Here is a 13,831-nt window from a genome sequence, read left to right as displayed (position 1 = left end):
GTCACATTGTATGATGTAGCCACATCCATTACCCTTCACTTCTCATAGAACAATGAAGAATAAATTGAAAATAAAATAACAAAAAAAAGGCACTTTAATGCTCAGGGAGTACAAATTCACTTTTTCCATTTATAGAAACACTGAAAACCCTCCACCTTTTTTAAAAAAAAAGCTCACCTGTAGAGCATAACATTATATGGAAGAAAGTTAGGCAGAAGATACTTAATAATGCGTATAGGAAGCCAGAGCATGAGCAGTACAATTGATCCAAAGACAATCTGCAATAAGAAAGTAAACAAGTTAGTCCAAATAGAAACAACCAAACCAAGCTTCCCCCCATCTCTCTGACATGTTCTGTGGATGTGGTGGGCTAACCTTGGCTAACAGCTGAACACCTACTCAGATGCTTGCTCATTCCCCTCTCCAGCTGAAGGGGAAGGCAAAACAGAAGGCAGGCAAGACTGAGATAATGACAATTTAATAGAGAAAGCAACAAGTGCACAATCGAAACAACAGGAGGAATTAAGTCTCTATTTCCCATTAGCAGACAATCAGCAACTTTCTGGGAAGTCAGGAAGACAAACTCCATAGCCATAAACATTCCCCTTCCTCCTTTCCCAAAGCTTTTACTGCTAAGCATGGCATCATATCCCTTTGGTCGGTTTGGGTTAGCTGTTCCAGGTATACCCTCCTCCTAACCTGCAATTATTCACTGCAGGTGAAGGACCAGGGCAGAGCAGCAAAGAGAAAATGCCTGCATGCCGYGCAAGCACTGTCCAGCCACAGGCCTGTGTTAGCAACACTGTTTCAACTGCTAACTCAAAGTGCAGAACGGCATTTGCTGCTATGAAGAAAATTAATTCCATGGCAGGCAGAGCAGTACACTACGATGTCCCTGCCAAATAGGACTGCAGCTGAATAAGCACCTGAATAAGCCTGCTGACAGCTAGAGCAACGTCAGACAGTTCTTTCTCCCCACTTCCCCAACACCAGGACTACTTATTTTGTATTCCTCTCTTTTCTAAGTGGCTGACTTTTTAAGCAACTTAATGAAGCATCAAAAGACCTTTCCGTTCTTATTTCCTCATTTCAAATTAACTGAAAGACCAAAATTTAGTAGGGAAGATCAGGTGCTTGAAGACAAGGCACTTTTATAAATCCTGTTTCCTTAAGGAACTAGATGGAAAATTAAGTACATTTATAACACCTCCTTCCATTTCATATAAATGCACCACTAGAGACTAAAAATGTAAAAACCAAATYGAGTTTAACTATGTCAAAAAGAAAAATCAAATCCCATTCTTCTTGAAATTTAGTAGTTTATGTTTGACACAAGACATTTCTTTTAAATAGAGCTTGAAAGGTGTGATTTATTCTTTGATACGGTAAGGTATAAATGACTACCATTTTAGGTCCCATATTCCAGCATGAGACTAGTGAAAGTTCTGAATTAGCTGAGCAAATCAAAAGGTGAAGTTCAAGTAAGTGCCCGTTCCAATACAGTGTGACAACGTAAGTGAGACCATGAGTAACCAGTAGACTTTACCTGTATTTAGGCCACCTGCTGWACCACAAAGTTTCAGGCAGCTGAAGAATTACAATTATCTAAGGATAAAATRCCCTGAAAGGTGAAAAGGTCAGCTCTGCTCAGGTGCTGAAGGCCTCTCTAACAGAATCAGGATCTTCCTGAGCATTCACTGCTCAAAGCACATCAGGTGTAGTAATACAGTACATCAAAGAATGTTCCTGGTGTGTCAATTTACACAGTTCATGTGACATTCATGTCAAAGACAGTGTGAGACCCTTCCTTGACTGCATGCTCAGCAAACCTCAGACAAACATGCAAAGTGAAAAAACTCTCATGGTTTTCACTATCTTATAATGATAATCTGGAAACAGACAGCACTGGTTAGATTAGCAGAATCCAATCCAAAATTTAGCTAGAAAGTTACTCTCCCCTGCTGCACTATTTGAGCTGAACTGGACACAAGTTCACTGCAACAACTGAGGGCATCATGAAAGTTATATGATTTACAATATCTATAATGATAATACTATGGATATTATAATTATATCCAAATTATAATAAACACTTGTTTCTGAACACACAAACACTTTCTGTGACTTTGCACAAGATACTTGGTTTAGAAGAGACCTCTGGAACCCAACCAATTCTCCGCAAAACCCTGCTCTGAGAAGATCCAGACACATCAGGCTGCTCAGAAACTTATCCAGCTGAGTTTTGGGTATCAACAGATGAAGATTCTCTTGGCAAACTGTTCCAGTATTAGTTCACTTCTGTTGTGAAAATTATTTTCTTTGAATACACGAAACTATATATGGGAGCCAGCATATGAAGCTTTCTTTTTAAATAAAGAAAGCTTTGAGGTAAGTCCTTACCACTGATAAGATAAACCTCCTGAGATGTCTGTAGATGGGCAAGTGAATCATTTCCTGCACAGGATTGAAGTCTGGATCATTCAAATTCCTGAGAAACCATAAGACACCAGGTCTCAATACCTGAAGTGGAAACAGAAAAACAATATATGAGGAGAACATAATATTTGTATTTATTTTTCATTTTGAACAACACTGCTATAGAAGGTAAGTTTTAATGTAATAGGGTTATTCTTTGACAAGATTCAACAAAATTGCACAGAAATAGAATAAAGACAGTATTATCACAAAGAAGCAGAGAAGCAATAACCAAATATGAGCTTAATTTTCAAATACTGATTGATCTTAAACAACTAAAATGTATTTGGATTAATTTGAAGGCAACACTCAGATTAAAGAGGTATTTGGTAAACCAAAAATTTCTAAGTAAAATATACTCAAAACCATAATTTTTCACTGCAGTAGAGTACCTGCATAGCCCTTTTTATATAAAACTGAATCCAATATACATACAAAAAACGAYAGCAGCAATACCCACACGTGAAAGATTTAACAGTTCTGTATCTAAGCCTCTGTGTTACATATCAATCTTGTCCTGACAGACTTACCTCTCTTAGTAAAAGAATGAAGGATGCAAAATAAAAGACATAAACCATTCCAACCAACCAGTGCAGGAACATTGTTGTGCCTGGGGCAGACTGAAAGCTCAATTCTCTGTCTTTTAGAGTGGCATCAAACATCTCCTAGAAGAAGGCAAGCAGTAAATAAAGTTTAGCAAACATTCACAACCCTTCATTTTGTTTACCCAAGTTCATATATACTACTAAGCATAATTTAAATGTTYGCTTTAACATGTAAATAGTTATAACATTTAATTAGAGAAAAAGGGATATGATAAGAACAGCAAATAAAAATCAATTTCTGATCAATTTATTTCCTCTGACAGAAAGGAGAAATAAGTCAATTCAATCATTAATAGACCCTACATATGTATAAATCATTTCAAAGTGGCACTACAATGGAAGCAAATAATTCCTCAAGTAAAACTCTGTTTCTACTAAGGCTAGAAAAAATGAATTTTCTCCATTTCAAATTTATCAGTCAGTATTTTTCAGGATAGAAAAACTGCTCTTCTTAACTCCAAGGAAATGCAGCAGGCAGGTTTTCCAAAACAGAATAACTGGACAACTTAAAATACCAAGTCATTACCATTTCACATAAGATGGCTACATAAAGATGCTTATTCAGTGCACAAGTTTGCCTGTAAGTAAGCTCATTATCACAGTCTTGTAACTGCAGTAAAAAGGATTAGGATCTTATTATTTTAGTAACAGCATGWTAATTTGTATTTAGTAACGTAAAGAAAAACAAAATTAGCATTAGGCAGGGCCTAAAAAACCCATTCCTTCTGGAAATGTTGTTTATAAAAACAGATAAGTGCTGTCAAACTTGTATTAATAACTCTCTTTCATCAGAACTTTTTTCTACAAATATAAACACTGCTAAGAACGATTTTAGCCCATTTGTTTCTGTTCTTACCAAGGAGCATATATCCAACCACCAGCCACAGATGAGAGGAAACACACCAATTTCAACCACCACTAACAAGGAAACCTTTAGGAAAAGAAAGAAAATAACAACTCACTAGTTTAACAAAAATTGCTAAGAAAATGATAATGTCATCTTAAATGGAGAGGATTTTATTTCTCACACAAAAAATTAGGATTACCTTGACAACAATATAGCAAACTCCTAGTAAACGACGTGATCGCTGGAACTTAACAAGTGCTGCCAAACCCTGAACAGCTTTGTCAAGAAAATAATACTGGAAAACATTTTGTAACAGTTCAATTAATATCAAACACTGTATAATGTTGCTTTTAGCAACAGGAAATTTTGTAAGAGAAAAATGAAATAACAAGCATGTGTTTTATCAGGGCTCTATTTTCAAAATTGGCTGTGACTCTGGAAATCACGACCTGGTGTGCCAGGTAACACACCCAAACATGCAAAGAAAATAAAGAAATAATTATTAATAATGCCATTTTTCCTAAATTAAGCAACCCCAAGTTTTCTCAAGAAATAAACAATTGTCTCTGAAAGCATCTGCCACAAGTAAGTAAGTTCAAAACCTGCAGACCTACTTTAAGCAGTAGCTTTTCCTTCCAAAAATGWGAATTAAATTCTCGACTTTTCCAAGAAAAGCTGGATGTATACTGCACTTTGGGAGTTAGTTTTAGGGTATTTTTTTTAGGACGCAAAACCCACATGCCAATCAACTAATGTTTTACCACATTTGCACTGCACATTGGTATACTGATGTAGAAAGTTGATGTTAACTTCATATAYTTTTGAACAGAAAACTGTTAACAAATGCAAATTCTTTCAAATCGAAATTGACATAAAAATATGCAGCTGGAACACTGCCTTATTACTTGTGACCAAATAAATTCCTTCTAGCTTCCAAGATGTACTTTTCCACAACCAACAGAAAGTAGTTTTCTCTAATTAAGTAATAATGACAAAGGAATTTGTGCTGCAAACTCTCTGTAGTTCAGAGACATAASAAAGAAACTAAAATAATTCATACTCAAAAAATCTGGCAGGATCAAAAATACTTGAATAAATCTCCCATCATACCTCACATATTTTCATAATCCCTCCTTTCATAATCTGTTTCTGCTGCAACTACAGTCCACAGCAGAAGCACAAAGATAGTGAGCAAAAAACGATTCTACACTTCTCAGATAGACCTTCAAGCAAGCATAAAAGTCCTTGATTGTGTTGTCAGACAAGTATTTTAAAGTTGTTATGCAAATATTTGAAAGCAAGCAGTCACACTGACAAATTCTAAATTCCAAGAGAACAGAAAAGACCCTTCCTTCTAATTTCATTAAAGAGCAGAGAAAAACGGTAAGTTAATTGCACCTGCATCATGTCTGTACCGCCTCCAAGTGTGGCCAGAAAGATTATTTACATGCAAATCTGAACCAGGTAACTACCAACAAAAGGATACATGACAAACGATTAGAGTCACTGCCAGCAGAACATATCCAACTATAGTTGTAATCAGGCCTTCAAAGTGAGATGCTTGGACCTGGAGTAGAGAGGAAAAACCAGGAAAGTTTATCAGACTCTTAGAAGATTACATCTCCTTTTCATGTAATTAAGATAAATTCCAAATTTCAACTCTTCAAGAAGAATGCCAAATTTCTCTAGTTTGTACATATTCCAAAAATAATTTACTACTATTTTTGTATCTTCATCAAGAGTAGATAATGTTTACATTTACATTACAACTACTTTCTTCAACTTGAAACAACCTTAATATACGAAACAAAGTGTCATCTTACACTATTTCATTATCCCCTAATTTTCCCCACCTATTATATCCACTACAAAAACTAGCACACAAGTTAAAAATGTACACAAGGAACAGCAAGCTGTAAAAAAAAACCCTGAGGACACATACAGTTTTTGTAGAAGTAGGAAACGTCATTTGAGATGTAAATAATGGAGGAAGTGGGAAAGAGTAAGACAACATTTKTAATCATAGATTCAAACAGGTTGAAAGACTAATAAGAAGACATACTCCAAGTTACTTTTGCAACCACAAATAGAAGTAGAAAGATGTTACAAAAATAGTGTGATTTTTCATTTGGAAATTATAAAACAGTACTCACATATTCCTCAAAGCCCAGGCCAACAATGGAGAAGTGACCAATGTGGTATGGACAAAATGCTGTATAATGTAAGCAGAAAGGAGAAAAAAATGCCATGAAAACTGCTAAATGAAGCCTTATTTGAAGGATGTATATTGTAACATGGTATTATTCTGCTTCACATAATTTTTATGAAARAAGTACAAAAATTAGTTTCTGTGCAAATATTTGCAAGTGTTAGATTTCTATAATTTTACAAACACTGAAAATCAGATCAGAATTTGCACTTTAAGACTAAAACAATATAAAACTACACAGAATAAGAAGATAGTATTTTCCTTCTTAGTTCATCTTGCAGAGTGTAAAYTAATTCAATTTCTCAGTCTTATGTACTAGGCTGGGATCTGTCTGAGACTGCTGTAGGAACCTATGCTGTATATTCCTTCTTTCCCATGCACTAAAAGACCTCAGTAGCCATTTTAGAGCTTGGTCAGGTGGGACTTGCTTTAGTCAGGCTCCAGTTCAAGTGCTTTAATGCTTAGGAACACTCTGAAAAATGCAAGTCCTGAAGAAATTTGCAAAGGGAAGAGGAGCAGGAGAAAATGGCACACCAGTGAAGGGACAAGGAGCAACTGATCACATCAAATTAATGCACTGAAAATTGCTCATCATTCCTGAGAATTCACTCCTGATAATTCTGAGGTTTCAGACGAAATGCATTAAAAAAACACAAAGCTTCCCCTTTTTAGAAATCTGTGTATTTCAACAAGATAAAGTTTTAAAGTTATTTTATCTCATTCTGTGGTCTTCTAACAAAGGACTACAAAATTCAACATCAATTTTTTACAGAAGTGGAGGACATCAATATAAAGTACAAGGGCTACAGAAATACCAAGCTTTTATTTTCACTTATACTGTCTTCACTACATCATCACAGTCCACTCTGGGAATAACTAGACTAAACATTCCCTTAAACAAAAAGCATGATGATTTTCTCTCTCCTTCTCATTTCTGTATGACCAACATGTAAAAAAAAAAACAAAACAAAAAACAACTTCAAAACCCAAGAAGCAAACAAACAAACAAAAAAAAAAATACTAGGAAAAGATTTAGCAGGACTCATATTACCCTAATCAATGCTAAGAAAAATTTTTAATGTCTCTTTCAGGAAAATCAGCAGTAATTGATTGGAAAGAGCAAACKTGCAAAAGATAAAGGGAGGAATTGAGCTCTCCCTGCCCAGTTAGAACAAGGTAAAGAAAAATGAGATGAAAAAGATCACACTTGAAACTCTTAGAGATATCAGACTAATGACTTTAAAGTTGTATTTTGGACAAGCTTTTATGGGAATATAGTTCAGAGTTTATGTYTGGTAAATAACTTTATTTAAAAGAGATTTTCTAATAGACCTCTTTAAAAAAAGCATAAAGGAGTAAAAACTCCTCTGTGAGTACTAAAATGTGCTATAGAAAATATTAATTAAGTTTAAATGAATTAATTTGTCTAAGGAGATTTTCTGGAACACTAATTAAGGTTACAAATGCCTTCCTTCTGTTTTATCTTTCATAAAGTATCTCCTGTGACATCTGAACTCACAAGTAYTATAACCACAAATTACTGGAGATTTGGCAGTTGTAAATTAAAGCAGTATTACTTAACAGGAAAGATACTAAGAATAGGCTTGAGAGGCCCATATTAAATTCCTAGACCTCCTCTTACTTGCATAGGAAAGTCATTCCCTTCTCTTGTTTGTGAGTTTCCTACTTGGCAAAACTGAAAATGTTTCTATATGACAGCCTCATTAATTATTCTTGTTACTTATTATTSAATGTTAATCTACGGTTTAGAAATTTTATGGTTATTATCTAGTTATTAAAAAAGCCTACACTTTACAGCAGTTAAAAAAAAATTAACTTCTGATAACTACAGATTAAAATAGAATAATAATCAGAAAAAAATAATTCAARTATTTTCCAATTATTATTTTAGAACAGTTATAGTTTCTTGTGAATTAARCATACAATGCACTCATTTTTATTTTCTTTTGATCGGCTGATTTGTTTCAATATCTAGATGCTCAAATCACTCGTTCAATTTTGTGAGCTTTGCTTTGCCAGTAAAAACTTATCTACAGTACAACTTCTGTTTTTCAACCCCAAACTCTTCTGCCAAGAAAGACCACCAAAAAATCACCAAAGCAACATAAATTCCTTTCCAAACTGATCATTCAGAGAAAGTGAAATCTTGTGGTATTTTTGTCTGGTATCCCTTGAAGTGTACAATATGTTTCATCTTGTCACTAAAATGCTACATTCTTGCATACCTCCCTCCCTCCCAATTTTGAGCTTCAGAAGTGGATTCTTAATGGAAAAAGTGATATAACCCTATCTAGTAAAAACCATAGGGACAAAAAAATATCTTAGCCATTCCTCAAAGTACTGCATTTCCTCATAAATTAAATTTGACACGGTTCCTCCCCTAATTTAACAATATTACAAATAAATATTATTTTCTGTGCTTTGGTTGACATGGTTAAGCTTTTGATAGATTTCCTATTTTAGTCCTATTCACTTAAAGAAATTAAAATGACATTACTAGAAAATAATAAACATTTGTTATTCATATTCCTAGGTAATTCTGTATTCTATTTTTAGATGTCACATCTTCATTTTTCTAGAACAGCATTAAAATTAACCTGCACTATCACTTCACAAAGAAGGATCATTTTAAAACCTAAGAGCAAACGATACTTACCAAACACAAGTATGAACAGCGTATTTAAAGAGACCACCCAAAAGACATGCTCCTGTAAGGAGTATGGGGGAAAGAGGAAGGAAGATGACAAGAAAACACTATATAAATGTCAGTCTTTTAAATAAGTGACTTGACTTTTGTATCTCAACTTCTTTTTTCAACTGCCTATTATCATCAGAACTCGCACATCTRATGTTAGAAGGAACTAAGCCAGGAAGTTTGCTCTAACACAAAGACTGAAACATGCAGGGMAGACTGYGAMAGCACATTTTGTATAAATAGGCTTTTATTTTAAAATCAATACAAATCTTCAAAAATAATTATATGAAACGTGTGTGGATTTTTTTCATAAATGAGAAAATCTTCATCTGAACTTCTTACAGCTAGTCTTCATCACAACAAATGCATTAACAAAACTGACAGCTCTGACWCTAGAAATGACTGCACATCTCTATTTTTTAATATTATTTTTTGTTAAGATGTGACCTCAGCCAAAAGTACACTGGAGTTTTACTTCTTTTGATATTAATATTTAAGGTTAATGCCTGATAACATAATTGTAAAACCTAAGATGTTACATTTAAAAGATGTAAAACCTAAGATGAGATATTGATGATCTTGGGGGTCTTTTTCAAACTTAATGACTCTAAGACTGACTGACTATTCTGAAAATTAAAAAAAACAAGTAATCTCAACTGAAGAACTTAGATTTTAAAATCTAGTCTAGACTAAAAGGTCACACTAATGGTGTTATGRAGGTGTTAGGACAAATAAAATATAGCTGAATGACAAAAGTATTTTAATTATAACAAAGGGCAAACCATAAGGTTMAAACAGATATGTACTTTCAGTGTGTGCTTTTTAAAAGGCCTAGTTTTTATTTACAGTGGTGTAAATGATAYAAAGTTATCTATGTCTTTAAAGAAATTCCACTTTTCCACCACACACACACCACTCTAATTTGTGAAACTCCTAAAAAATCCTGTTTGCTAGAACAAGACATCATATGAAACKGTCCTTAAAGAAATATATATATATGATATGAAATAAGGACTTCAGATACAATAGTGTACTTTTAAAAAATACAGGTACTTAAAAAAATCTTTCYGTAGAAATTCTAGAAAAGCAGGATTGCACTTACTAAGAAAACCAGAGATCCATCAAGGCCAAGCATCTGTGAAGATACCAAAATTATTTTTACTTAGTCATCAGAAAAACTAGGCAACCTGAATCTAAAATAAACCTCTTTCACACTGACCTTTAATATCCAATACAGTCAAAAGCTTTTTTATGGCTCAACCAAGAGTACCAGCACATAAATTCTTACAGATAAAGATAGAAACTAAGTTCTCATTCAACACAGTAAACTCAGATGTTCAAAGGAAGTGATATACATGTGAAGTATCTGAATAGACATGTATCTATATGCATCAAAGCAAACATAAAATCAATTAATTTATAGGCTGTTTTTTCTCCAAGACTTTGAAGACTTTGACAAAGATATTGTAGTGATTGAATGACTATTCAAGTACATGTTTAATCAATTCAGTATTTAAATACAAGAGCAAATTTTTGTTTCATCTTACTTGTAACGTAACCGTTTATGTTGCACTGAGAAAAGYTAGTATTTTACCCTTGTCGTATAAAAGCAACTACTAACAGGATAATTTGGTACACTGTATGTTATTAACTTTTGAACAGAATTGTTTTGCAGCTAGGGAAACAAATTCTTCACCACTCAACACAATCGTTATGGGAAGCATCCCCAGAGCAGCCAAAAATAAAGCACCTATTTTAAAAAAAAAAAAAATATTTCTCCCCACTTTGAGTATATCTTACTATTTCAATCCAGGTACTCCTACTCCACAATTACTGCTGTAAAGTTCCAGGTTCAAGGCTCTTTTGTACAAGGACTTTGAACTAAGTTCCAAGATATAAGAGTTGCACACATTTTACAAATTAAACCAAGATGTTTTGMAAATTAAATTGAAAATTAAACCAAGTTTTGAAAATTCAGAAAACTTGTATGGTATTTTCAGAAGATGACATAATAGAAGAGCCTACCCCAATTTTGATACTAAATGTCAACTACACATCTACTGCTTATGTCAGCACATAACATTGGAAGTTGGTTATGAGAGTATGATGAAACTGATTTCTATATTCATRGAGAATAGGAATGTATCAGTACTTTCTAGCAAATAAATTGGGTTCAGAAAGATAACACTTTCATCTTGAAATAAACAACAGAATGGTTCAGGAACCTGAATTTATGTATGTCCTTTTTCACAAAACAAGCTTTCAAAACATCCTAGGAAGCTTTCAGCAGATACAAAATAAATATCTTGGTGAAAACTGTATTTCTACTACACTGCAATCAAAGCAACAACTATACCACAGCCTAGGAACACAGTGAATAGCGATGCTGGTAAATCACATGAAGCTGCTGCACCTACCTTCAGACAGATTTTGCTGCACGGGGTGAGCTTTGAACTCAGATGCTGKCTACTTCTAGATCAGCTACAAAAACCTAGTTCTTGAGTCTCTACACTATGATTACAATGTACATGCAAGTAATGCTCTAGTTATGACATTTGTGATCCATAAACAATACAGAAACCATGTTACATTAAAATGCTCCATCATTTTTAGACAAACACATTTATTTTTTGCAAAGAAACCTAAATTTCCATTTCTTTCTTTTCTTTAGTCTAATTCTTCCATGAATACAAAAATTAAGCATTAAACAACATCTAATACAACATCGGTGCACTCCTCATCTGGCCCAGTGTCCTCAAAGCAAGCTACAACTCAGTTCTACACCTCACCAAGTTGAAGACTTCAGAAAAGAGTGTACTAAAGCATGCCTTAAGCTGCTAGTATGCTTCAAATCAAAGAAATGCTTTCTTTGACAGTTAAGAAGTAACATAACATTTTAACAACTTTTCTAGGTCACTAAAGGCTCTTAGTAAAAGAATTATTTCCAAATCTATCCAAAATACATTTTAACACAGCAATAGTACAAATCATTTCAAGCATGAGCCTGAATGATTAAATTAAAAAAAATTATTCTTACTCACTCGCTCCCAAGTAAGCTCTTCTGCTGCTCGATCCCATTCCAGAGCATTCCAGTTCATGTCATCTGAGGAGACAATGGCCATTTTTACAGCTGTTAGATCACTCAAAACGAGATGTAACCACACTACGTTCTAAATGAACAAAAAGACTTGAGTGGATAATATTCATCTTGTAACTGCCAACAGCTTTTCAGCAAGCAGATGCCTCAGCATTCAAAATGCATGAAATTTGCAAAGCCAAGATAAATAGGCTGAAGCAGGAATTYACACAGCTTCCTTCCATTATGGCAGTTCTATATTCAATTAATTTCTATTTAATAAGAACTAGAACATTAATGTTTTGAGTCACCTGTTACCTTGTGCTCCATTGTTTGCATCTGCTGCATCTTCTACTACAGCATCCTCTTCATCTTCGTTATCTTCCTCCTCTTCATCTACTTGTTCCTCTTGAATTTCAGGGTTCTCACCTACAACCACGTTCTCAGCAGCTGGGTTAGCAGGTTGATCAAGCACGGCATTTTCAACACCTCCATTTACAACAGCCTGAGCCTGCAGAAACAGGATTTAGTATTTGGTTACGTTGATCAAGCTGTTTTCATGCTTTTATCCTGTATGTATATATGAAACTGAACAGTATTAAAAAATGGCAATAATACGTTTTCTAGATAAGAATTACATTTGGGATTACTAAATCTTTAAAAACAGGAAAAGAAACATTCATCTATCTTTACAGTGTAGGAAATGGTCCTCTAAAGATCATCTAGTCAAGCCAAGTACTCAAAGCAGAGTCAGCTATGGCAGGCTGCTCAGTGCTGTTGCCACTTGGCTTTTGAGCCACCTTTTCCAGAGACTGAAACTTTAAAATGTCTCTAAGCAACCTGTTCCAGTAGGTGGTCACAGTAGTGAAATAAAAGCCAAAACCCAAAACAAACAAAACCCACCTAGTTTTTAAAAATCTAAATGGAATTTCCTGCATTTTAATTTAGGCCTACTGCCTATGATACTGTCACTCAATACTACTAAGACAGCTCTCGCTCTGTCTTCTTTACAGCTTTCTATCAGGCATTTACATAAACTGATAAGGCCCATCTTGAGCGCTCTCATTTCCAAGTGAAACAATTCCAGCTCTCTCAAAAAGACTTCCAACTGCATTGAGACTGGTGAATTGTTATCTCATGAACTACTGGAATACTTATGAAAAAGACAAAATATAAGCAAGCTGCATCTTCATTGACTATGCCTGAGAATTCAGYTTTATGTACCCAAAATTATCTTATATTAAAAATACAGAGATAAGAATCTATGCAATGCTACACAACAAAACAACTTCAAAAACAGAACTGTGGTGTCCCCAAGTTTATATAGGAACAAGTGTTCAACTTCTGCTAACAAATAAAGATCTCCTGCAGTAAAATAACATTACTGTTGTCTTCTGAGATTGTATTTATTCACATAACTACATTTTCTAAATTAATTGTGAACTAATGAGCAGTAAGTTTTACCTCATTTTGTTGACCAACACCATTGAGTGGYTGTTGCTGATTTTGTTCCAACCACTGTGGTGCTCCTCCATGGACGATCTGTTCACGTAACCAAACAAGGCTGATAAATGCACACAGAGTGCACGTTACCACAAAACAGCCCTGCAAACAGTCAGCCAGTAAGTTCTCCCTGTTGAAAAAAAAACATATTAATGACAACAGTATTTTGCTAGTAAGACTACAGAGTAGTTCAGAAAAAGCAATCTTCCAGAACAGCAAATGAAACACAATAGTCACTAAGTAAATGGTTTGATGCAGTAACAAATTTACTTAAATGGCTAAATGCATATCCGGTCCACCTAAGCATTTTATCTGCTGAGCTACCCGAACCAGAAGAATGGAACTGCAGGGTTGGCCTTCAACTGCTCTACATTTCAGGTAGCATTTTAGCCCAGATATT

General features: G+C 34.4%; 1 protein-coding gene across 2 annotated transcripts in view; it reads right to left on the bottom strand.

The window, feature by feature from the left end:
- Positions 1-13,831, bottom strand: part of MARCHF6 (membrane associated ring-CH-type finger 6) — a 42,795-nt gene that overhangs the window by 14,235 nt on the left and 14,729 nt on the right. For both annotated transcript variants that reach the window (XM_057378596.1, XM_057378597.1), the window contains exons 6-17: positions 13,393-13,561; positions 12,247-12,439; positions 11,894-11,955; positions 9,955-9,987; positions 8,814-8,865; positions 6,081-6,139; positions 5,414-5,494; positions 4,127-4,195; positions 3,937-4,011; positions 3,006-3,140; positions 2,401-2,520; positions 178-278 (exon numbers count right to left, since the gene is read on the bottom strand). In XM_057378596.1, coding sequence (XP_057234579.1) covers positions 178-278; positions 2,401-2,520; positions 3,006-3,140; positions 3,937-4,011; positions 4,127-4,195; positions 5,414-5,494; positions 6,081-6,139; positions 8,814-8,865; positions 9,955-9,987; positions 11,894-11,955; positions 12,247-12,439; positions 13,393-13,561 — 1,149 coding nt within the window. The remainder of the gene's footprint in view (positions 1-177; positions 279-2,400; positions 2,521-3,005; positions 3,141-3,936; positions 4,012-4,126; positions 4,196-5,413; positions 5,495-6,080; positions 6,140-8,813; positions 8,866-9,954; positions 9,988-11,893; positions 11,956-12,246; positions 12,440-13,392; positions 13,562-13,831) is intronic.

This window comes from Malurus melanocephalus, unplaced genomic scaffold, assembly GCF_030028575.1.
Source record: "Malurus melanocephalus ecotype Western Australia unplaced genomic scaffold, MMel_1.1 scaffold_365, whole genome shotgun sequence".
NCBI classification, from domain to species: domain Eukaryota; kingdom Metazoa; phylum Chordata; class Aves; order Passeriformes; family Maluridae; genus Malurus; species Malurus melanocephalus.
The sequence above is the reverse complement of the archived record's forward strand: the minus strand, read 5'-3'. Positions and strand labels throughout refer to the sequence as shown.